Source organism: Zootermopsis nevadensis, unplaced genomic scaffold, assembly GCF_977971745.1.
Source record: "Zootermopsis nevadensis isolate Lab colony 2312 unplaced genomic scaffold, Znev_1.0 Znev_ptg000030l, whole genome shotgun sequence".
Taxonomy (NCBI): domain Eukaryota; kingdom Metazoa; phylum Arthropoda; class Insecta; order Blattodea; family Termopsidae; genus Zootermopsis; species Zootermopsis nevadensis.
In genome coordinates this window covers 1,125,544-1,151,464 of record NW_028259162.1, presented here as the reverse complement: position 1 = coordinate 1,151,464, position 25,921 = coordinate 1,125,544, and the positions used below count along the sequence as shown (strand labels likewise).

Here is a 25,921-nt window from a genome sequence, read left to right as displayed (position 1 = left end):
AGGTTAGGTTAGGTTAGGTTAGGTTAGGTTATGTTAGGTTAGGTTAGGTTAGGTTAGGTTAGGTTAGGTTAGGTTATGTTAGGTTAGGTTAGGTTATTTTTTTTAAATTTAAATTTTTTTCGAAAATTTTCGAAAAATCGAAAAACGTGGGAAATCGTCCAAAAAGCGCACAAAACCAAACTTTTTTGAAAAAATCTGAATTTAAATTTTTTTTCGAAAATTTCGAAAATCTTTATTTTTCTTCGCGTTTCATGCGATTTGCAGCCACTTTTAATTTTTTTAAAATTTCGAAAAATTTTGAAAATTTTAATTTTTTCGAAAATTTTCGAAAAATCGAAAAACGTGGGAAATCGTCCAAAAAGCGCACAAAACCAAAAATTTTTGAAAAATTCTGAATTCAAATTTTTTTTCGAAAATCTTTATTTTTCTTCGCGTTTCATGCCATTTGCAGTCCCTTTTAATTTTTTTAAAATTTCGACAATTTTTGAAAAATTTCAACTTTTTCGAAAATTTTCGAAAAATCGAAAAACGTGGGAAATCGTCCGAAAAACTAGGTTAGGTTAGGTTAGGTTAGGTTAAGTTAGGTTAGGTTTCGTAAGGTTAGGTTAGGTTAGGTTAGGTAAGGTTAGGTTAGGTTAGGTTAGGTTAGGTTAGGTTATGTTAGGTTATGTTAGGTTAGGTTAGGTTATTTTTTTAAATTTCAATTTTTTCAAAAAATTTCGAAAAATCGAAAAACGTGGAAAATCGTCCAAAAAGCGCACAAAACTAAAAATTTTTGAAAAATTCTGAATTCAAATTTTTTTTCGAAAATTTCGAAATTCATTATTTTTCTTCGCGTTTCATGCCATTTGCAGCCACTTTTAATTTTTTTAAAATTTCGAAAATTTTTGAAAATTTTAATTTTTTCGAAAATTTTTGAAAAATCGAAAAACGTGGGAAATCGTCCAAAAAGCACACAAAACCAAAAATTTTTGAAAAATTCTGAATTCAAATTTTTTTTCGAAAGTTTCGAAAATCTTTATTTTTCTTCGCGTTTCATGCCATTTGCAGCCCCTTTTATTTTTTTTAAAATTTCGACAATTTTTGAAAAATTTCAATTTTTTCGAAAATTTTCGAAAAATCGAAAAACGTGGGAAATCGTCCGAAAAGCTAGGTTAGGTTAGGTTAGGTTAAGTTAGGTAAGGTTAGGTAAGGTTAGGTTAGGTTAGGTTAGGTTAGGTTAGGTTAGGTTAGGATAGGTTAGGTTAGGATAGGATAGGATAGGTTAGGTTAGGTTAGGTTAGGTTAGGTTAGGTTAGGTTAGAGTAGGTTATGTTAGATCAAGTTTGTTTAGTGGAGTTTGTTAGGTTAGTTAACGTTTTGAACATTTTTGTGACGTTTCGACACTTAAGGACACAATGCGTCACGCCTAGTCACGCTTGCGCACGCTTGATCACGCTTGGACACAATTTTCAAATCTTCGATGTATTTTAACTCCTATGGTGAACTCTCGTAACGCCTTTATGTCAGATCACGCTTTGTCACGCTTGGTCACGCTTGCGCACGCTTGATCACGCTTGGACACACTTTTCAAACCTTCGATGTATTTTAACTCCTATGGTGACCTCTCGTAACGTCTTTATGTCAGATCACGCTTTGTCACGCTTGCGCACGCTTGATCACGCTTGGACACACTTTTCAAACCTTCGATGTATTTTAACTCCTATGGTGACCTCTCGTAACGCCTTTATGGCAGGTCACGCCTAGTCACGCTTTGTCACGCTTGGTCACGTTTGGTCACGCTTTTTTAAATCTTCGTCACGTTTCGACAGATATGGTGTTCCCTTGTAACAAAGTCAAAGCAGGACACGCCTGGTCACGCTTTGTTACTCTTGGGCACGCGTGGTCAATAAGCCATGCTTCGGCACGCTTAAGTTTGTTACGTAAGGCTCAGTTAATTTGGGCTACTTTGCAATACGTTAGATGAAGTTACGACAGGTTTAGTATAGGTTGGGTTAGGTTTGGTTTGGTTAGGTTAAGTTGGGTTGGGTTAGGTTAGGTTAGGTTAGGTTAGGTTGGGTTGGGTTGGGTTATGTTAGGTCAAGTCTGTTTAGTGGATTTTGTTTGCGGAATTCCGACGTAATATGCATGTAGGGCCAGTACAGTGCACTTAGCGTAAATGTTTTTAGAAAGAGCAGTAGGCCCCACACGTACCGACACTGTCTACACGAAACTGCGGCCTACGGTGACACTAATGGTGGGCTTGAGAGGGTGGGATAGATGGAGTAGGCCATTTGAATAATTATTGTCTTTAAATACGAAAATTAAGTCCGTCCGTTGTCCTTTTACCCTCCAGAGACCGTTTCAAATAAAACGCGAGCATGGAGTTTTAAATTTATATAAATGGTAGTTAGGGGAGGGGCTGGTTAGGTTGCGAACAAGGGCGGTGAAGGTTGCAGGGTGACTTAAGGGATTCATTTTATACGCGGACTTTTGTTTTGTAAATTATTACAATTGCCTTATATTTCGTTAGTTTCAAGGGTTGAAATTATGGAACCCGAAGTTATTGTTAAGTTTCCATTCTGAAATTCGGTTCATAACGTCTGGATGACTTCGAAACACAAATGCAGGATTAGAAATAGATTAAGAAATATAGTACAGAATTGAATTAAAACACATATACATACACGCAGGGCTTACAGGCTGACGTCTGGTCGCCTAGCAACGTAAGGGAACTAAATATATCGACCTGTGGTCATATTCTCTAAGGGGGCGGCACTAAAATTATACTTTAACGAGTAAAAACATACAATTCAATACAGAACACTCATCTTTCAAATGTGAACTTCAACCGAACCCCAGAAACGGACAACATCCGAATAGGTTGGTTCAAATCAACTCCACCGACTGTACAGAATTTATGTCTAATACAGATAACGTAATAAACTACAGAGGGCTGCAATGATGTGGTTCAACCTAATCTTCACAATTATCTCTACCATTATCTCATTCCCATAATTTTCTATCAGCACCTCTATCGGGTTTTGTTGTGCTGTGTCAAATTATGTTATTATTTTAGGTTAGGTTAGGTTAGGTTAGTTTAGGTTAGGTTAGGTTAGTTTAGGTTAGGTTAGGTTAGGTTAGGTTAGTTTAGGTTAGGTTAGGTTAGGTTAGGTTAGGTTAGTTTAGGTTAAGTTAGGTTAGGTTAGGTTAGGTTAATTTAGGTTAGGTTAGTTTAGGTTAGGTTAGGTTAGGTTAGGTTAGTTTAGGTTAGGTTAGGTTAGGTTAGGTTAGTTTAGGTTAGGTTAGGTTAGGTTAGGTTAGTTTAGTTTAGGTTAGGTTAGTTTAGGTTAGGTTAGTTTATGTTAGGTTAGGTTAGGTTAGGTTAGGTTAGGTTACCCTGCGTCCATTCTTTGCGATTTATTCACTAAGACGTCTTATCTGTTTGACGAAACTGTCGCCAGAAACATGGAAACGAGTTACAGCGTCTACATTTCTCATGTGTTATCTCAATTCTCATGGAAATTCAGAACGCGATATCACTGCAGCATCCATCATTTCCCTTACAACTTTCACGTTAGGAAACGTAAAGTTACAGGCATGCATTCACAAGGGATTCGTATGTTACCACAGAAAACACAAGTTACATCAGAAACTTGTGATGAAATCAGCGTCATTTTATTATTATAATATTTTAAATATTTTTTGTCCATATTTTGTGGTATTTCATTTTGGTTTTTAAGGTTTATTAGCTTTTATTTAGTATTAATATTTCATCGTATATTTTGTTTATGTATTTTACCATAGTATTTGACAACTGTTTTTGTGCCTGACTGTAATCGGCCTCGTTAGGCTTTTGCCATGCACACTAATAAATGAATTGAATTATCATCATCATAACCATAAATTCATGGCATTAAATTATATTAACAGTTCGTTTCACTTCTAACAATAATAATAGTTCTAAGCCGGTGTTTTCCCCAGGCATGCCAAATAAAATCTTTTCAAACGATCTTCATAAGCTTTCGGTTGCAACAGAAATTGTGGGTAATACCTTCGCCTCCACATTTCACATGCGATGTAAATATCACTCAAGAGGACAATGTATCAAAATACAACGACCTATCGATCGAAACAAATCGCATGTGGAATGTGACGGCGAAGGTACTATTCGGAGCTTAGCACGTTCATTTGAAAAAATATTTAGATGACATCCCCGATTGACAAACACTTTGGCGTGGGAATACAAAATAGGCAATTCTGGGAACATCGCATGTCTCGAAAAAGATCTCAATTAAATATTTCATTATTTTGAAATGTCTCCCGGCCGATGTTTTATGTAATAAGCTTCAAGGTCAACGTGTGACTGAAAACTTTTTGGAAAAATGTTTGGTTGCCTAAAATATTTTCACAATCGTCCACAGTACCGAATTTCATATATATATCTGACATTTTTGCGAAAATTATTTTGAAACAGAAATTTCGTGCTGTGGCTGTTGTAACTTTTTTTCACTCCAAGAGGATAAAAAACTGCATCTTCAAAGAACCATACATTTAAGATATCTAATACCACAAAAGAATTTCCAGCCTTCTTTAGCAAACAAGTCGTGAACTTAACACAACCCCCCATAACCACAAATAAATTACTTTCCGTACCAAGAATTTCGTATCCCGTTTCATGAAAATTGGCCATTTTTAAAAAGTTATTCATGAGAATTGCATGCCTCGATGTATCTATTCATAAAATGCCCTAAAATTCATAATTCAGTAACGGATACACGAAATAGTTCATTGTTATACTGAACAAACTTAAATCTACTCTAGAGCCATTGTAAGGCAAGACACAGCAGATATACAGGTTATACACAAAAGAATGGGGTAAGAATCAGCTTTTCAACATGTCCAACCGCACCATTCTTTTGTGTATATACGTACAGTGCACACAAACGAAGCCCTGTTTTTTTTTTCTATCCAGCAGATGAAATACGATAATGACCTGCGAGCCACTGCCTGAGAACTCTTGACTAAACATTTCCGGTGGCTCCAAAATGGGAGAGAAGCATACAAAGCGAGAGGATCGTTGGAAATACGAGCAGATGGAACCGAAAAGTTAAACGCTCTTAAAGTTTGATAAGCCCAACGGAAGGAGAATCGATATTTCGTTTCTCTCCTTTCCTGCAGCGTGGATGGGGGGGGGGGGGGGTCACTTGCCAAACTTCTTTATGAATATTTCAGGCCTGCTCAAACATCGAGCCTTGGCGGGGAAACACAGAGCGTACAATCGCTGTTCGACAAAATCGATATCTCGTACTGTTAAACTATCTACGTGTATATCTTGACACGTATCGGTTTTCAGAAATATTTGTTCATTGTACGATTCTGTGTCAACTTAAGGGGTTAACTCATTCGATGAAAAAAAAGGAAGACGATTATGTTATGAGGCTGCGTATTTGACTATGACGTATCAACTGCAGAAGACAAAAGGCATGAAGTTACACACGTGGTCATGGACGGAAGTGTTTTGTAAGGGGTAAAATCAGTAAAACAATGAGTTACTCGGTTAGTGATTATTATTATTTAGTGTTCTATCTGACGACAGGTCCATATGAACAGGATCCTTCATCCTTTTCTCGGACTGGGACCTGTTCATATACGTTCTTGGCAGATGATCCAGAAGTGGTTTGCCATTGCCTTCTTCTGTGTGTGAATGGAGTAATTGTTGGGATGCCACGGAGAAACCGGGGAAGCCCCCGGAGGAAAACTCCGTGTTGCCTAGACCACGGCCTTGCCCAACACAAGTTATAAATTCGGGCACCGCCGGGAATTGAACCCGAGACCCCAAGATTACAAGGCCAGCGTTCTAACCGCTAGACCACCGTGGCGGAAGGTTAGTGATTACAGCTTTGTAATATAATTTTATGTATACCGTCATAATTTATAATTATTCTGTGGGACGGAATATTTAATCTACAATTACTAGCCGCCACTGACAGCTGTCAATAGAAGTCTTTTAACTGCGATTTCCTCAAAGCCCACTAACTACATTAACTTCATATTAATAAAAATGGTTCTATAAAATGGCACAGCTATTGAGTTATATAAACAGACAGCATGAAATGCATAATGGTGATTATAAAATTTCATTAAAAGCTTCTGTTATTGCAATAAACATTACTGTGGTGATTTCACCGCCCAAAAAAGAGCAATGCAGCTAATGAAAACTCAAAATGATAACCCTATTTCATTTTTTTTTGTCCTCATATTAGTCCAACATTAATGTACCCTGTTTACTGATGTCATTTATTGGGATTTCGTTTAGCGACCAGAATCACCAATATCACGCAGTCTCCATTACGTCACTACGAGATTCGCTTAACACTCAGCCAGTACACGCGAGACGGCTCAGAGGAGACCGAGGAACTGGATTCGATTCCCGACACGACCATCACCAATGAACTCAGATCGGCTCTCGACACCAGTACCGATGATAAGACGGCCGGAACGCGAAGTGACGTTTCCCTTCAGTCCAGGCCTGTACCTACATTTATTATGGCGTGGAAAATTTTACCTTTCACAATAATCAGGAATTTTAACGTCAGAAAAGGCGTCATTAAACGAATCAAAACGCAAATATTAAGGGAAGAAGATAAACAGGTAGACCACGAAGTGGATTCCTTTTTCGTTCCATCTCTTCATATTTCGATGACAAGTCCGTGTTATCCGATTCGAATTAAAAATTAAGAAGAAATGAGACATCCGGTGACGAACGAGAGCAGAAAGGATTCATTTCCACTGCAGAAAAACAAAATTGCAGCAAAACTGAACATAGGATCCCAATTAATAAATAAACGTGCTTTCGAACACTTTTACCGACAGAGAAGGAAACGGCCTGCTTCTCCATTCGCTACTAATTACTACGCAACCCTCTTTCAGATGAATGCCGCCCTCGCATCGCTTTTATATACCAACCGTGGAGTCGGTTTCACGATCTCGTCACATTTTATATATTCCACATTACTCGTAAACAAGACTTCCGGGGAAATATATTTTTTTGAAATGTCTCTGAGAGCTAATTAGAATTGAAAAGACGTGGTGGCGGTAGTATCTTGGTCACAAAGCTGTCACATTGCTCTGCTCGGCCACTGATTAATTAATTCTGTCTCCTCGTTGCCTCATTACCCCGCTAATTACTGGACCGCGGCACGGGCTGTGCGCAAACCAGGGTTGCCAACTGTCACACTGAAAAGTCCCTAGTCAAACACGTTAACGCAGAAAAACGATGAAAGGATTTGCTGTTTCTTACATAAGTCCTCACTGGACATTCAAGTGCCGAGTTTATTCGAAAATTTGAAGGACGGTGGTCGTCATTAAACACGTCACAAGACATAAATACAATCTTAGGTCTTGAGATACGTAACTTCCTAAGATTCGTTTTAGCATAAGGCCTCCTTTATTCCATATATATATATATATATATATATATATATATATATATATATACCTTTCACAATATTCTGGTTCGGCTACACCGTGGTAGCAGAACCAGAAGATTTAATAACACCATCCCAACTTGACAGGTTATTTGTACCCCTCACGTACTAGGAGAAAAGCGGAATTAACTATTTTATGACGGGCTGTACATGTAGCTCGGAGACTGAAAAAATTCATAGGGGAAGGAACTGAAACACGCAGCTTGGACGACAGATAATATTAAAAAAAATGTCTTAGAGAAACAGGTTGTGAGAATGGGAGTGGATGGAACAGGCTCAGGAGTGCGTTAAATGGGCGGATTTTGGTATTATCAGCAATGAATCTTTCGAATTTTTGAATTCTGCTAACAGAGAGTTTATTTTTATGTGACTAGGCTTTTACTCTCCTGTTATAAAAATTTTGAATTATGAAACAACACGGAATATCGCAGTGGACTAATCATCCTTTCCTGACTTTTATACGTTCTCCTTTATGTCGGCAACACAGCTGGACAATGCGGCTCCAAATGTAATTTGCCATACAACGTGTTTGTAAGGGCATTCGTTAGAATCAGACACGCTGTTGCCTACGTCACATGAATGCCCTGCCTTCTCTCAAATTGAGACCATTTGAGCACGTATTGTTTTACACTTAATGAAAACTAAAAAAAAGGCCTACATTCGACTATTTCCAACAACACACCAACCAGCTCGCGTGCGTTCTCAGTCAGAACAATACAGAGAAATCACAATCAAAGACACACACACAATGATCGGCCGTGGCATTGTCACGAAATACATTACCGGAGACCCTTCCGACAAAACAGCCCTTAAAATCACTTTATGCAAACGATGGGATTTCAGGGTTACCAAGAATCAGACATCATAGAATTCGCATTGAGGCTTTCGAGTTCGAAGACGGCTGTCTTCTGTGTTATAGCGACCTGTAGTCTGGCAGAAGTTTATCAACGTTATCGGCCTGATAATGGAGGCAGGAAGGACCTGCGAAACGTTGGTAAACTCATTCGGCGAAAGAAATTCTACTTCTTAAACGCCAACAGGGTCCTAATTTATAATCTAACAGTACATTCGGCTAGTCAAGAAATGTCTCTCCTTTTATGGACCCCACTACCGGCCCCTGCCCCAAGCCAGATAAATCCAATCCACACCCTCCAAACCTATTTTCCTAAGATCCATTTTAATATTATATTTCCAGCCATCCGTAGGTCTTCCGAGTGGCTCCTTCATTTAGGCTTTCCAACTCCCCTACGCGGGCCACAATCCCCGCCCGTACACCTTCGTTTATTTAGACATCGTTAAGGATAGGTAGGACTTCAATTTTATACAACCTAAGAGTTAGTTAAATTCACTAAGAATCAACAGATTCATTAGGATTATACTTCCTTCCGACACCACGTTAGAAATGTAGTTGAGATAACGCCATTAGATTAAGACAAAGAAGAAGGAGTCTGGCCGATTAGTCGTCGAATTCTAGAGAAGATATAAATGTCGACCTCTACGACGTAAGACGACAGGAAACGGAAGTGAGCAGAATGAACTACCCAATTATCAAACCTACTAGCAACGGCCTCCCAGATAATACGCTACATCTTTTAAAGAGAGAAAAAAAATCAGAGTTTGCGAGACGACGTCATCCTCAGGACTTCAAAGATCCGAAAACTGTCCGACGTTAATAACACGTTGGAGCTTGGAATTTATAGATCGTTGAGCCTTTGGGCAACGCGGCACTAGTTTCTCCATGCCCTAAAATTGCCGTATATTCGTTCAGCAAGATGAAATTAATTATGAAACAGCCTTGAGGCCTATGGAGGGTGGTCATTCTTTACTCTCAAGTTCTTTGAAACTCATACACAAGATGAAATTTTGTTTTTCGTCCAAAGATCCGCATTTGTTCAGAGAGCGAAACACTCAAGAGGGCTCAGAACAGATCAACAGTACCAGCTTATACTTTACATAGTTCATTCCATCGTAAATTACATTTCAATAATTGTATTATCATCATTATCCGCATAATATACATAATAAAAATAATACGTGCTGTATAATAACCAAAAATCTATCCGTACAACTGTTTCTGCAAATGGGCGTGTCTTAAAAAATGTAAAATAAAAGACAAATAATCATTTGAGAGACAGACAACTCCGATATAATTCCACGTTTTCCGTTTCCGGGTAAATGGAATGGAATAACTGGGGGGTCGCTTCCTTGCCCACCAACGTCTCCTGACTTAACAAAATTGAATTTTTGTAGTCATGAAGTGTGGTGTTTTCTTTGCGGTGCGGACTGAATCTTCGGCTTCAATTTAACATGATACGTAATTGAATGCATTTGCTCTACCAAAGACAATAACACAAAGACATTGAACTTCGACACAGTGGCCACTATATGAACAGAAATCAAGGATTTACGACCATTAATTTGGCCTATTTGCATTAATACGACTAGCACCATAAAACCTTGAAGCACAAAGCACAATTATATGTCATAACCAGGCGAATGCAGTGCACAGCCTGACAACTAAACCTCGAGGAATATTAAGGACACATTTTAATGCGTAACACAACCGCGACATAATATTATTATTATTATTATTATTATTATTACAATAAATTAGTATCGTATTGATTGTGTTGGGGGGATTTGGTAATACTGCAATTGTGAATGACGTGTTTCTAAACCAGGATTCGCCACTGGTTATACTGCAGCAGCGTAGAGGAATTTTTTAATTTTCTGTTGGGAGTTCTCCGCGCATGCCCAGTATCCGCCGACCCACTGTCGCCTCTCGTACAGAATGTGGCATTTCTTTATTAATTAAAATATTGGTGCTGTCTGATGTTACCATCACATCAAACCACTGCCATCCATTAACTATAAAGGGTTGAAGGGGAGATATAATTGAGGATGGAAGTAAATCTGACGTCACGTCACGTGATGAGACAAAAATCGACTGAAATTAATGTGACGTCAAGAGAGGCCAATACGTTGTACGTTTTTTTAAAATCGACATAAAAACTACATTTAAAATAGAATGTGAAACGGCTGTATTTCCTACGCGTTTTAATGCAAAATGAGAGTGTAATAGTGAGCTCATGTCTGCGACTGAATGTTTCATCTCCAAACAACTGGAGAGATTTAGGTGAAATTTGGTATGGGATTTCTACACTAAAACTGATATGACTCAAATCTAGTTCGCGTTCATCAAATTTAAACTTTACGCTAAAGATGGCCGTCTTCTCGGTTGTATAGCCGCGTAGTCTGGTAGAAGTATACACCGACGTTTCAGAGGTCCTTGCTGTCTCGATCATCAGGTCTTATCGCTCTGTGGATTTCCTATGATTCTCAGGATAAAAACTGATCATTTTCTTAAACAGAATTAACAAACTAATCGGTCATGGAGACACTTTTTTCCGGTACGGACTGAAGATGACGAGTGTAGATTATTATTATTATTTAGTGTTCTGTCTGACGACAGGTCCATATGAACAGGATCCTTCCATCCTTTTCTCGGACTGGGACCTGTTCATATACGTTCTTGGCAGATGATCCAGAAGTGGTTTGCCATTGCCTTCTTCTGTGTGTGAATGGAGTAATTGTTGGGATGCCACGGAGGAAAACTCCGTGTTGCCTAGACCACGGCCTTGCCCAACACAAGTTATAAATTCGGGTACCGCCGGGAATCGAACCCGGGACCCCAGGATTACCAAAAAATATATAAAATGAGACTCATTCTTAAAATTTGTGTACTTCAGATTGGAGTTTAGAGTACACCTTTGTTTGTTGTTAATCCATTCAGTCGCGTCTGTCTTGTGTCAGATCTTAAGTTCTCATTTGTGTTCCCCGAACACCAGAATCACATAACGCTAGGTTTGAGCATCGTCAAACCGTATCCAGTATCAGTCATGCTGAAATGTTATGGATTGAAACGTATTGTACTCTGTCAAACGCTCAGATTCGCTGTGGGTTTCTATACGTGAGGATAGGAAACTTCGTTTGGAGACAAATTCGTACAAGAAATAGACTTAAAATAGAATTCTGAGCAAACCTCACTTCGATCAACAACTCTTGTAAAGGTTCACAAGGGCTGCTATCTTCTAAATTTTATTCCTGGTGTGTGTGTGGGTAGGGGGAGAGGTTATATCGGCGCAACATTGGCCTAAGTATCACGATTTATATGTCCTTACACAAAATCAGTCTTTCTGAACCATTCTAGCGTGCCAGCACCCTAGAACATGGTTAAGTGTTACGCACGACGCCAAATCATGCTCTACTGCACAGTTTAACACGTATGTTCTTATAAACGTACAGGTTATGTTCATATTAATTTTCATACTATGCTTATATTATGCCTTTCTTGTTAATAGTTTTTAAATTTAAAGAAAAATTAAAATACTATCAACTTTTCACGAACAGGAAGAATACAGGGGTGAACAAGATCTCGCTGCTATTAAATTCAATTGTAAACTATTGCTAAAAGTAGAGATTTGTTTTACTTCACAATTATAAAGTACTTCGACAGGAAAACGATTTAGGATAAGGTAAATTTTGACATTTTCTGATTCACGGACGATTAAAACAGCAGTCTTTAAACAAACCACAAATAAACAAAAAAAAAATTGTCATTCAACGTGCGAGTGAGAAATTTTAACACAAAAGCAGGAGTAACGAATTGACTGTGTAAAGAAAGGACAAGATTTTCGAAAACTTTCTCTCCGCGCGGGACAAATTTCCCTTCCTTCGCCCTCTGCCAGTGACAGCTGTTTATATTCAAGTGTCAACTCCCAGAGCAACGTCCTGGACTGTCAGGGTAGTTTTTCCCATCTCGAGTCAACACCGCAAGGTTGGCTGCAACTTTATATTCCTATACACCAAACTTCGCGTAAGATCCTGACCCATTTAACGCTGACTGGACTCATAAAGACGACGACAAGCTTGACCTCCTATAGCCGGTCCACAAACCAAGACTGAAAATTGTGGGATATCCCAAATACGAAGCAGGGTAACAACCTGACAACGGTCGATTAACTTCCAACGCAATAAAAGACAATAATATTATTAAAAATAACTTCTATGACATATTTCGTGAAGATGCGAATTAAATGATAGGATCCATGCGGGGGGAAGGGGGATGGCAGTGAAAACATCTTAGGATTCAATAAAAACAAAAACTTTTTCTGCAGATGAACGAATATAACTGCTCTCTGTAATTGTTATGCTTTTGATTATGTTGAAGTGAAATCGATGATACATTAAGTAGTTCAGAGTTAAGATCGCATCTTTATATCTGCTTATCTCGAAACACCTGCTATCACAGAGAACGCGTACAGCTGGTATCCGAAATCCGAAAGGCTGACTTTTTATGTCCTGGTATATCACGGGCTACACATGAGACCTGTTAAATATTTCACGTGGCTGTTTGACATGCTCAATGTTCTTTCGGTCTAGAATTTGTTCCCCCGGGAATACATTTAGGCTCAGGATCAGACTCAAGGCAATTCAAATTGATGTACAGTCCGAGATGAAGGATGTGTTAAGCAACAGATTTCATGGTTGTGTTTCTTCACGAGAACCTCTCATGACACTTGGGGCTATGCAGCACTAATTCCACAGCGCTGTGCTTATTCAGAAGCTGATAGTTCCTCAGCTGCTCAAGATATCCCCTAACTCACACTTTACTGGACAGCTATTTCAACCCTTTGAAGATGAAAAGAGGGATAGGCAATTAATTCATCGGGGAAGCCAACTCTGCGGCTACGAAGGTCCCCAGGCAGTACCCGCTCGTCCTTTTCGAAAAGACGAAGCTCATCAAAATAGCAAACATCCAGTCCGTACCGCAAAGAAAACACAGCGATTCACCATTACGAGGATCGAATGGTTAACGCTGGTTAAGGAAATAATCGCTGTTTATAGTGAAATTTATCCGAACCCCATAAATGCAAAACGAAAAGTTGCTGGTTTTTGAGACAGGCGGTACATATAACTGTCACAGGACTTCACGAGGGTGATAATTATCTTTCTATCTGTACCTAGGTCTCTAATGGTCTCTCTCCTTTAGTTTGTATTTATTATTTATTTAGCTCATACTTTGCACCACGTCCAATTTAATTTGATATCCTTAACATTATTTGAATAAGAACACAAATATTATTCTCAACGCAATCCTCCGTCTACAACCTTCAATTACGAAGCGAGAAGCCTACAAAAAAAGATAAAATTTATAATTTTATATATCTTAATAAAGTTTTTAAATAGGTCTCAGGGAAAAATATTTGTTTAACAGAAACAAAATAATTGCTCTCTGTATACGAAACTATCACCATAGCAACGACAAGTAGACACTGAGCACAGCCGTGTGAAGCTGAGTCTCTCCAGAACGACCCGTGACGTCATAAGAGGCTTGGGATTACAGGCTCTTCACTGTCAACACGTACACATGAAAAATAGCAACAATAGAAAATGAACCGCGACGAATTCTCAAGCAAGGTTGCCATGGAAATCCGCAGCGGCCGGGTAAAATTTTGTTTGTTTCACAGTCACTGGCAAGCGGATGGAGCAGGGCCCTTATTTTCCAAACAAAGTGCATGTTTACACGTCTGACTAACTCAAAGCTTCATTATCGTCCCTTTTAATCGTCATGAGGATTAAAGACTTTCAGTTTTTAAGCTAACAGCTGCAGAAAATCACATTCATTCGTAAATTAATATTTTTTTTTCAGTTTCTCACTTCATTTCAATGATTTCTTTCAACTTGAAACTCGTGTAGCGTTGAAATAATGTTACTTCGTTCTTGATTTTATTCATCGATCTATTTCACACTATATTCATTGTGTAATGTTAATGGTTTATTTATAAAGATGTGTATGGAAGCGTTGTGGCATATTTAAGGTACTCTCCTATTGGCTGGATGGTCTGAAGAAAATCATGGAAAGCCACAGTCTGGTCAGTCAGCCTCTGGACCAAGTACCGAACGCTCTCTTGAATACAAATCGGAATGCTAAACGCTGAACAGCATCGCCTCGTACTATCTACCATTAAATAAGTATGAAGTGTACTCCAGGGTTCCCAAGGATTAAAAATCAAATATTCGTCATATTTATAAGGTATCATAAATACAGTTTTACAATTTTAAGAGGACAATTTCCATTATTTCGTCAGTAACCTTCCTCGCATAAAGCATATTGTGCAGCCGCCATGTTAGCATCTCCCTGAAATATCAGTATCACCAGAGAAATTCAAAAGCCGGTAAACGTGTGGGCATTGTTACCATTTTGGTAAACATCTGAGAAGCGCCTAGCTGTTCGCGTTGCTATGTAACCAAGCAGATGGCGAACTGCACAGAATACTGCAGTTAGGGCGGTCTCGCACAATCGATATGTGATCCCACACATGTCTATGGACCTTGGTTCCACCCTCTACCGTCAATGGCAAGCGATTTCAATCAACAATCACAGAGACGTCAGTGCAGCTGTACCTCCGAATCCAGCATTCTGCAAGACTGACGAAACGTCGGTCGGCTATCGGCTATCCTGACAAAGGTTGTTCGCGGTTTTCCTCTGGAATGCTAAATTGCAGGATATCACTTTCAAGTAAGAGGTAGCCGTCTCCTTTCAAATCCTTACATAGTGATCATCACTTTTATTAACTGCGAAAATTCAGCTCCAGCGCGCTGAGTGAAATTCCAAAGATACTTAAATCACATGACAAAATGACGCATTGAGACCGGCCACTTCCATACAGCTTCATAGAACCCGTCTGTGAAAAGTTAATTACCCCCCGAGTCACTTCTACCTATTAAGCTAAAAGTAATAATACTCTCAAATGATCCAATGTACGTACGACAGAGTTCAGTACAGATTCATAGTTCATAATGACCTTTATGTCGCAAAGTGTCTCGCAAGCGCTCTACAAGAACCACGAGACTGTAAAATTCCGGTGTCTAAGATTCACAGTTACTTAATGGACTCCTCTCGCTCGTCGTATGTTCATTCACGATACGCCGTGCTCCTGCGGCAATTTCTCCGGCACTACTGTGTGGCATGTAGTCTATACGCGCTGCATTAGGCGTTTGTTGCATTTCAGTATACCTAACAAACATTTGCATTAGTTCGCTAGTTGTGTGCACTGTTTAACGTAATTTAAACGAACCATCTACTTTACATGAACGCCCGGTATTTGTTTACTCTTTACACATTAAATTAAATGCGGGCAGGCCAATAGTGTCCCGAAGAATCACAGAGCGTTATCTGCATCTAGATCAGTTGGCGCCTTCGACTCTTCATCCGGCATTGCTATGGAGATTAAACAGAAGAATTCAGATGGGCGTGACACGCAGCATGAAGTATAAAGCAATACCGATCGCCAGAGTGAATCCTGGATTGTTTAATGACACTTTTAACTTCACATAACGCCTACTCTAAAACCTGCCACGGTGGTCTAGCGGTTAGAACGCTGGCCTTCTAATCCTGGGGGTCTCGGGTTCGATTCCCGGCGGTGCCCGAATTTATAACTTGCGTTGGGCAAGGCCGTGGTCTAGGCAACACGGAGTTTTCCTCCGTGGCATCCCAACAATTACTCCATTCACACACAGAAGAAGGCAATGACAAACCACTTCTGGATCATCTGCCAAGAACGTATATGAACAGGTCCCAGTCAGAGAAAAGGATCGAAGGATCCTGTTCATATGGACCTGTCGCCAGACAGAACACTACAAATAAAAAAAAATAACGCCTACTCTATAATATAAATCGTAAATAATGTGGTATAAATCGACCGTGGTATATTTTAACGCACAATTCCGCAGTCATATCTTGCCAGACCGCTTTACACATCTCAAACCAATTCATAACAAGCTTCTTACTCATCGCACTGATGATGGAGACAGCAAGGACACGGCGCTACAACCCAGAACACAGTCATCTTCATACCCGCCGCCATGAGAACCTCAGATCTCAACATGAAAACGTCATGATGAGTTACCTAATCGAGAGTGGATTCGGCGACCACAATGACAGAACAATCTTCAGCCCTAGTCAGGGAGTCAACTCGGAACGTGTCCTGACAGCCAGCGCGCCACTCCTGCCTTGAAGCGAAACAGACATGTGGTCCAAATTGTTCACAGTGCCTCCATCATGTTCAAATTTGGAGATTGAAGACGACCTTAATCCTTAATGATAATTCGTCCGGGTACATAATTTGGTTAGTATTCAGAATAGTAGAATAAACGCAAAAGGTATTTATATGTAACCAGTCAATTAAAAGCAAGGGAAAAGTGTTTGGGCTCACGTAAAACCTAATATATACCCTCAGTGAAGACGTATAGAGAAACCCTATGAAAAACTCATGATAAAGGATTTTCAGTTCTAGAGTAAAACCCTCGTAGCAACCGAAAAATAAATAACGCTGGTTACAATCGTGTGGACACGCTCAAAAGACTTAACTGAGGTAATCATAAATAAACCTCAGACAGGATTGTCAAGACGCTCAGAGCTTCTTCAAACGCTACCGATCGGTGGAGTCTTAACCAGGCCGGTGCTGTGCGCGAGGCATGAACCATGAACCTAAGAAGTTACCGCTACCTGGTACTCTCAAAAAGCACAGGTTATCCCAGTGAGGACAGTAAACATTTCGACACAGATGATACTCGTGTCAATGCAGTTACGGAACTAATCATTACGTAATGCAGTTCGCTAAGGAGAAATGTTCTCCATTACAGAAGCACAACGCAATGTAGCACCAAGGTAAGTCTCGTAACTTGAAACAAGGACAGAGGCTACCGTTAGGGCTCGCGATTTTAAATGCCGGACTGCTGGCTAGAAGTCAGCAGCACGCATCCGGAAGGTCCTGCGACCGGCCAACTCGACCAAGGTTTTCCGTGGTTTTCCTCGGTACTAGAGCAAATGCTGAGTTGGTACCCAATTTCCACGTTGCTCTGCATGCCTCCCATGCAGCCCTCTCAGAGTAATATCAAAATTCCGCTCTATAGTAGCCCCCCCCCCAAAAAAAATTAACGTAAATTATTCCTAACGCCACCCCCAAGGCCAATATCAAAATTCAAAATTAACGCAAAGACCCGAATCAACTCCCCCCCTACCCTATTTCTTACCCCATCCTGTCTCCTAAATCCCTTGTCCTCACTAAACTTATCCATACCAGAAGGACGAGCGGGCACTGCCTGGGAACCTTCATAGCCCACAACTAACTTTATACCCCTCCCCCCATTTATAACAGTAGTGCCTATCGCTACTCCCCCCACTTTCTCTCTTCTCTCTCTCTCTCGGTAACTTGAAACAAACTTATGTCCATCTTACCCTCTTGTCCCGGAATTTGACCCAACCGTCGACGATGGTCTGATCGGGAGTTCCTGGTATCTCAGTAAGTACTTCAATCTGACTATCAGACTCAAGATCGGTAAGTTCAGAGTCAGTCAGTGAGTTCGGGTCACCTATACTCCTGGCCGGCGAGTTACAAGCACTTTCACCCATCGCCACTTTTTTTCCCCAGAAGTCGAAACACAACACTCGCTCTGACACGCACTACTATCACATAATGCACCAGTCAGCGGATTAAGAACACCACCAAGTAGGCAGATTCCGTGAAAGCAAGGTTATTATGAATTATTCATATTAACACGCACTCTATAAAGTTACCTTCCGTTTTCAGTCATTCACTTCACACTCGAGTTTATTATCACGATCGCGTGAATTTTTATATTTTAAAGATAAAAGAAATTCGAGGACAGAAACTGCCTTAAGTTTAACAACTTCATACACAATCACGCCACGCGACAGTCAGCTGTTATCGTCACGCATTAGACGACGTTTTATCGTCACTCCGCTGATTTTGATACCGTAATCAACAAAGATGTTAGACACCGTACGACAACCGAGGGCAAAATGGGATGTTTTCACGCGAGATGACGATATACGGAGTCCCCGACTCTTTGCCCTATTTTGCTGTAAAACGAAAACGGCGTGGTTCGTAGATAAGATAGATAATTACGATGGGACCGGGTGCAACACAAATTTGTATCCTGCTTTGATATTCAGATTTTAGCGGTCACTATGGAAACCATATGCCCGATGTTCCGTTCTTCGACGTCTCCGGACAGTCACCGCGTCCCTTCGCCCGCGCGACGAACCCTCTCCTAACATCCGCCGGCGACCCAGTCGCGGCGTCGAATGGTGGGACGGACTTCGCAGAGCGCCGCAGCGCCGCACGTGCCTAACACCACCTACCGGAGACCGGCCTCACTATAAGCCTACAATATATAGATATAGTATCTGTACGTTACCTTCCATTAGAGTTTATTTTTGAGGTGACCAAAGTTTACCAAATTCTTTATATCAACGGTTTGAATGTTTGCGGTATGCGTCTGTTTACAAATAATTCTATGGAGCAAATATCATCTCGAGAAATCGATAATGGCTCAGATGATCAAAAACGATCTGCTTTTCATAAAACACAAAGATTCATTACCGCATCCAAAAAAGCCCGCTACTTTGCATATCTTTAGGCTATTGAATTCCTCACATCCCATAACTGTGATCCATTTTAATAATATCCTCCGTATAGAAAACCCGTTCGATTTCCTTCCTTTATTTTTTCGAGATGCATTTTGTAATTATTATTCCACTCATTCTTAAACTCAGGCAGCTTAACCCTAAGGTCGTTTTACCTTTCAGAGACAGGTCCTCGATAGAGGACCCAAGTTGTGGTGAGGAAAACAAAACCTGTCCTTGCCTAGTGACTAACCCCGTTTGGTAGACGGTCACTTCATCGATTCACACTACCCTGGCTCGCGGTAAACTATATATGTTAACCTTGAAGTCGTTACTCAAACGGAAATAAAATTATAGTTACTCGTGTCTGTGAAAACTTATAAATCTTCAACCGACTATATGGGGAGTGACGGCAGAAATTTTAACTTCAGCGGCGTAATGTTGCCGTCTGCCGCCGATACGGGACGTCTGTAGGTAGGTACGAATGATAACTATGTCAGGGCATCGAAAAAAGGATCAATATCACAGAGCAGTTACATTGAAACAAGTAAATTGTTAGCGAGACGCGTAGGCAAACCGCCGGAATGGAAACTGACGAAGTGCGAGGTGCATACATCACGCTCAGACAGGGGCGAAACCATCACCTCAAACTAAAAATGCAGATCAACGAAAAAGACAGTAAGAATTTTTATTTTTTTAAACTAGAGACGTACTTTCATGACGCAAACAACATACATCTTTTTTTCCTTTCAATAAAACCACGTTCCATACACGAACTACTAACAGGTAACTAACATTTATTATGTAAATTAATTTTATTTTTTGATAATTACTTTTTTCACATTTTAAATCATATGAACAAAAATTTTGAAAAACTACTCTAAGAATCCGCAATAAATATTTAGCCTGTTGTACTGCAACCCGCATTACTTGTACCTCTAGCACAACCCGAAGTGTTAATAACGAACAACAGTGCTCATTTTGATCAAAGTTTATCTTTTTCCTCTATTAACTTAACAAAGAATACTTCTTACCCTTCGAAAGCACAGTCACTTTTAGGAAAACGAAAATAAGCCTATATTCGATAAATTGTTTTTACTAAATTCCTTAAGAATAAAATTTGAGTGCTATGGGGGAACACGTTTCAAAATTTGTTATCACCTGATATCTTACAAGTGATCAGATGAAAGATAAAGATGAGTCGGGCTGGACATTTGGCACTTCTGGAAGAAAAAAAACTAAAGCCTAAAATATTTTGGTTCGCAAAAGAGACGACATGCGGGATCAAGACTAAGATGACAGAATAATATTAAACATTTTGCTGAAGATGTGTGGTGTAAAGATGTGAACTGGACTCAGCTGGATGAACTCCGGTCCAAATGACAAATTTGCATGAAGAAGTCATGAACAATGTTATAAAATACAAGCAAGGAATTTCTTGGCCATCAACAACTCAAGACCTTAAACCTTGGAATTAATTAGGCAGCTATCCCGATTATTTGTTATGGGTGTTTCAAGCCCTCCTCCCCTTCCACGCGGCCGTACAAGTGATACACGGATGTCTAGAATTATCCGGTAACAACGTTTGATATTACAATATGATGGAATTCAATTCATTCCACCGTGAACATTCATCGCCGGTTAACACAGCAATCTCGCGTACATTCTCCCTCTTGGGAGTAAAATGCGCCCGTTAAACAATGCACTGTGATTGTCTGCGGATTCCCTGAATCAACAACTTCGGTTATCCCAGTAGTAAATGTAATTTGTTTATCGTAATAAAGTTTTAAATATGTAAATGTCATCTTTCGGGCAATTAAAGTAATTTCCCACACGGGGCATTAACTCTTCAAAGCAACAAGTCCATCTAAATACGTATGTACGAATTCGGTCCGTACCGCAGAGAAAACACAACTCTTCACCATTACAAAGATCAAATGATTAACGCTGTTTAAGGAAATAATCGCTGTTTACAGCGAGAATCATAGTTCGTCTAAATTACATTTAAGAATCCAGTCCGTACCGCGAAGAAAACACCGCACTTCACCATTACAAAGATCAACTGGTTAACGCTGTTTAAGGAAATAATCGCTGTTTATTCCAATGGATACATTGAACGTGGTACATAGACCGCCGAAAGGTTTAATGGTACTTAACTTGAATACGTATGGCCCAGTCACCACAAATAGGAGATTAGAAATATCTGTTATGGTGCAGTGTGTATCACAGAGAAAATAGGCAGGTGCTATTATCTTCTTGTTAGCGATTCTATCAAAAAACCCAATGATACAAAGCCAAGCACAATTAACGGCAAAGATAGAAGTTCAAAGAGCATTTTCTTCAAAGAAATCAGATTAGTTTCTCTGGAAATACAGAGAATCGCTTTAAAATAAACTTTCGAAAAGAAATCTATCTTCTAACAGGGCGTTTTATGCTTGCAAGAAATTGTTCACTTTCTTTTAGACGTGAATGTACTTCCTTATTACGATTGTTTGAACCTTTGAGATTCTGAAAGAAAAGTTTGCTTTGTACTGCATGCTGTAAGCCAGCTGGGAGAGGGTTTAAAACGTTATAATGGGGACATTTCAAGTTGAGGGGGTGGGGTGGGGAAATGGCCAACAGCATTACATGAACAAATCGTTTGACCAAAAAATGTTTCCAATCTCTTGACATCAAAAGAATCAAAGACGGGGAAAAATGAGAACGTATCCTCGAAGCAAAACAGCACGTGCGTCCCACGTAAACGAAAAATAAGGGGTAAATACGATTCTCCTCGCTCTCTCTCTTTTCTCAGTTTTAATCTCCGTAAAAACTGATAAAGAATCAATGATCGGGAACATTCCTGGATATTCTTTAAGCGTCCTAGGCGTTTCGTTCCAGAGAAAATTAGAAGAATATCAAAACAGAGTATGCAAAAGAATCTACTACCTGTTCAGAAAACATGTCATACAGTTGTACCTGAATCTACAGGAAAAATAACACAGCGAACACACCCCCCCCCCTCCCACTCCCAATGTCCGATGTGTCAACTTTTAATGTCGGAGTGCAATCACTGAAATTTTTAAAAAAACATGGTCCGTAACTTTCGTGTGATGACAGACGTTTCAAATTTAAGTAAGCTTTATTCAATCAAAAAATTTTCGTGTGATAAAAATTCATGTGACATTTCAATTTGGTCTAGCGGTTAGAACGCTGGCCTTGTAATCCTGGGGGGTCTCGGTTTCGATTCTCGGCGGTGCCCGAATTTATAACTTGTGTTGGGCAAGGCCGTGGTCTAGGCAACACGGAGTTTTCCTCCGTGGCATCCCAACAATTACTCCATTCACACAGAGAAGAAGGCAATGGCAAACCACTTCTGGATCATCTGCCAAGAACGTATATGAACAGGTCCCAGTCCGAGAAAAGGATGGAAGGATCCTGTTCATATGGACCTGTCGTCAGACAGAACACTAAATAAAAAATAAGTGAAATTTGCATTATTATGCGTTGTAACCACGAGCAATAACATAACGAATGGTTTAAAAATCTTAGGTGTAAACAATAATATAAAATAAATAATTTATAATAAAAATACATTCGTCTAAACAAACAGGTAATAAGCAAAAATTTAAACTACACTGATCTCGCTATAAAGTAACAGATAATTTATGACAAATTATCTTAGAGTTTGTTACACCTTACAAAAAGAAATTCGCCTTGCGCAGCGTCGCCATGATAATGGCCGGGAAAAGAGGGGGGGAAATCAGTCTGGCAAACAGAAGAAGTCTGGCCGGGCGAGCAGGAATTCGTAACGAGACGAAGTGTTCTCCATTGTTTCAATGAGAGACATCTACCAATGAACCGTGAATTAAAACGAACAAAAGAAATGGTTCAAGCCCTCGTTGTACAATCAAAGAATTAATTTTATTCGTAAATGAACAGAAGCGTGAAAGGGAGGAGATCAAATTGCACAAAGAAGATTCTTCTTTTGTAACGAGGAGGTACGGAGTCCTCCACTCTCCCTCAAGAACTTAGTACTTATTCAGGCTGAAGGATAACCACACATTCCCGACAGGTCCTGGACTAGTTTAATCCAATCCCCAACTCCACAGGACGCCCTGCGCGACAGCAGCTCCGGTGTTTGAGAAATCCCAGATTCTTTATGGAAAATGAAGGTTCATTACCACGCCACACAAACATGGGGAGTGGATGATTGCATCCACGCATTCATGAACTCGGCACATGAGTAGATAACCTCACTCCCAGATCGCATTCCCATCACCCACAAGAAATAACCCGGGTAACCGCTGGACAGGGGGGTTTGGTGGACCACAGAGCCCGTCTGGGGGCGGTGACAAACAGGAAAACTGTGACCTGTCTGGAATCGAAGCCAGGTCACCCAGCCCGGAGACTAGTCACTACACAGACTGAAATACCAAGCGCATCATGTCCATATTTATTCAGTTTTAAACCACACAAAGAATAATTAGGAATTGAAAAAACAAGTCTGGGAAGAAGAGAGAGAGAGCGAGAGAGCGAGCGAGAGAGAGAGAGAGAGAGAAATCAGTATTGCTACAAATTCACGAACATTTCAACTCGAGAACGAAGCTGATAAAGAAACTGACAGAGAATGCTAACCCCCGCCGTCAGTCCCATGTTTCCAGTTTCACCCCCTCCGCTACCGGCGTCTCCAACCCTTCATCATAATTTTTTTATTATTTCGCCCAATTCCTTACAAAACTCTAATTCTCTCAAATTTTGCCAATCTGCCCTTCCTTCAGTATCCTTCCTCACACAAAGAATCCTTAACTTCGGAGCAAAATCTGTTGACGCGCAAGGCAATGTCGCTGTCCTCCAGAAATGACAAAATCCTCACTTTAACATACGCGCTACGAACTAACAGATACTTTCGATTCGGTAGGCTGGACACCGTACACGTGGTGGTAGGTCCATAGGGGCATACAGAAAGAACTTTCCACTTCAAAGTCCACATACAACAATTTTAGCTAAGAACTAATCTTACAATAGCATCCCGTAGGTTCGACGAAGCCCTGACACGGCGATTCTGATCCAGTTCCATCCTCACGACCTCTCTCCCTCATTCTCATTTCCCCAAAGAACGTTTTACATTCATCAACTGTCTCCCTCCGAGCTGCAAGTCCAACCAATGCCCCCATATTTCTCAACCGCGACAGAACACCACCAAATTCCTCGCCATTAAATATCCAAGACTTCCACCTACTCCATTGTTCTTACGTTCAAACGTAATACGTTGCTCCCTTACTATAAGAGACCTGGTTTCAGAACCATACAAAATAAAAGATAACCTTAAAAACATAATAAAGAATCGTTAGCAGTTGTTATGGTCTCAGCTTCGGAGCTTCTGGCTGATATTAATTTACTTCGAACCTCGTGCACTGCTGGGAAGTCCAATCCGTCCTTTCGCTTATTTCATCAACAAATTTCACAATTCACGTTCGCCTGTGAGGTTTCCTAACAAAACGTCCTCCCATCTATCTCTAGGTCTACACAAAGATTTCTTTCTCGAGGTAAACCGACCAAATCCTCATTTGACTTCCTATCCGCATGCCTTGCATGGTCACGTATTTAATGTTTCTACAAAATTTATAATCAATAAACGACAAATTTCTTCAACTAGGTTTTGGTGCCACAGACCACAGCAGGGAGTGACAGTTGTGTGTCCTGTGGTACTTTGCCAGCGGTCGCCTTTATGGGATAATGAAAACGTCAGGGTAGCCTTTGTGCACTTTCTCAACCACTACGCACGATAAAACTCGGTGGTGTGCTTCACGCTCTGGCTGATTTTCCCACCGGACCACAGCCATGATATTACTTTGATCGCAGAATGGAAGGGCCCTGAGAAAATCCCGTGTACAGACCCCGGTCAATGAGTTACTAACTCAACTACCCTCCTCCTGCCTCAGTAGCTATATAGACCGTTATTGCTCTCATAAAGGGGCTTTACCCTCACACCCCAAATCTTCTTTATCTTGTACGTTGGACGCCATTAAGGATATAACATGTCGATAGGAATTTCGTGACTGCGATTTTACAGGAATGTGTAATTTTCCCCTCTCTCGACAAGAGACTTGGGAGATTGATACTTGGCATGCACGGGGTAAATGGGGGAGAGGACACTCGCGATTTCCGAAGTACTGCGCTGAACCAGCCATCGTCGAGAAATCCCCACACTACGCGTAAAAAATAACAACATGCATAAATACTTTAAACGCAAATGCGATTCTACGCACTTATAAATAGATGAAGAACTGTGGTATATACGACACTCGTTACATATAATGTTTGGTTAAACATACAAATTATTAAGCTGTTATGTAAGACTTGAGGTTCTCACAGCGGTGAGTATGAAGATATCCATCTTCTGGGTTGTTGCGCTCTGTAGTCTGGTCGATGTTAGCCAACGTTTCGTAGGTCATACTGCCTCCGTCATCAGGGCATATACATCGCCCTGATGACGGAGGCAGTATGACCTCTGAAACGTTGGTTAACATCGACCATATTACACAGCGCAACAACCCAGAAGACGGAAATCTTCATACTCATCGCCCTGATGATGGAGGCAGTATGACCTCTGAAACGTTGGTTAACATCGACCAGACTACACAGCGCAACAACCCAGAAGACGGAAATCTTCATACTCATCGCCCTGATGATGGAGGCAGTATGACCTCTGAAACGTTGGTTAACATCGACCAGACTACACAGCGCAACAACCCAGAAGACGGAAATCTTCATTAAGCTGTTACATTAAGCATATTTTCTCCGTTATCTTAGATATAAATAATCTCCTCAGCATCACGTTAAAACAATTATACAGACTTCGCAATTTCAACACGAACCATGGTCTTCAGAATCAAGTGTGCCTTTTGACAGGGTCGTCTATGATTTCGCAAAAATAAGTGATTGAATTATCAGCCGATGACGCCAATAATTTTGT

The 25,921-nt window shown here is 40.3% G+C and overlaps 1 protein-coding gene across 4 annotated transcripts in view; it reads right to left on the bottom strand.

Annotated features, from left to right (window-relative positions):
* The window catches only part of LOC110827779 (uncharacterized), a 479,277-nt gene that overhangs the window by 447,027 nt on the left and 6,329 nt on the right, over positions 1 to 25,921 (bottom strand). For 2 of the 4 annotated variants that reach the window (XM_022059774.2, XM_022059775.2), the window contains exon 1: positions 17,773 to 18,608. The exons of 1 other annotated variant lie outside the window; for it this stretch is intronic. In XM_022059774.2, coding sequence (XP_021915466.2) covers positions 17,773 to 17,946 — 174 coding nt within the window. In that variant the 5' untranslated portion in view covers positions 17,947 to 18,608. Of the gene's footprint in view, positions 1 to 17,772; positions 18,609 to 25,921 lie in introns of those variants that run through there. One more of the 4 variants, XM_022059770.2, reaches the window with a different exon arrangement.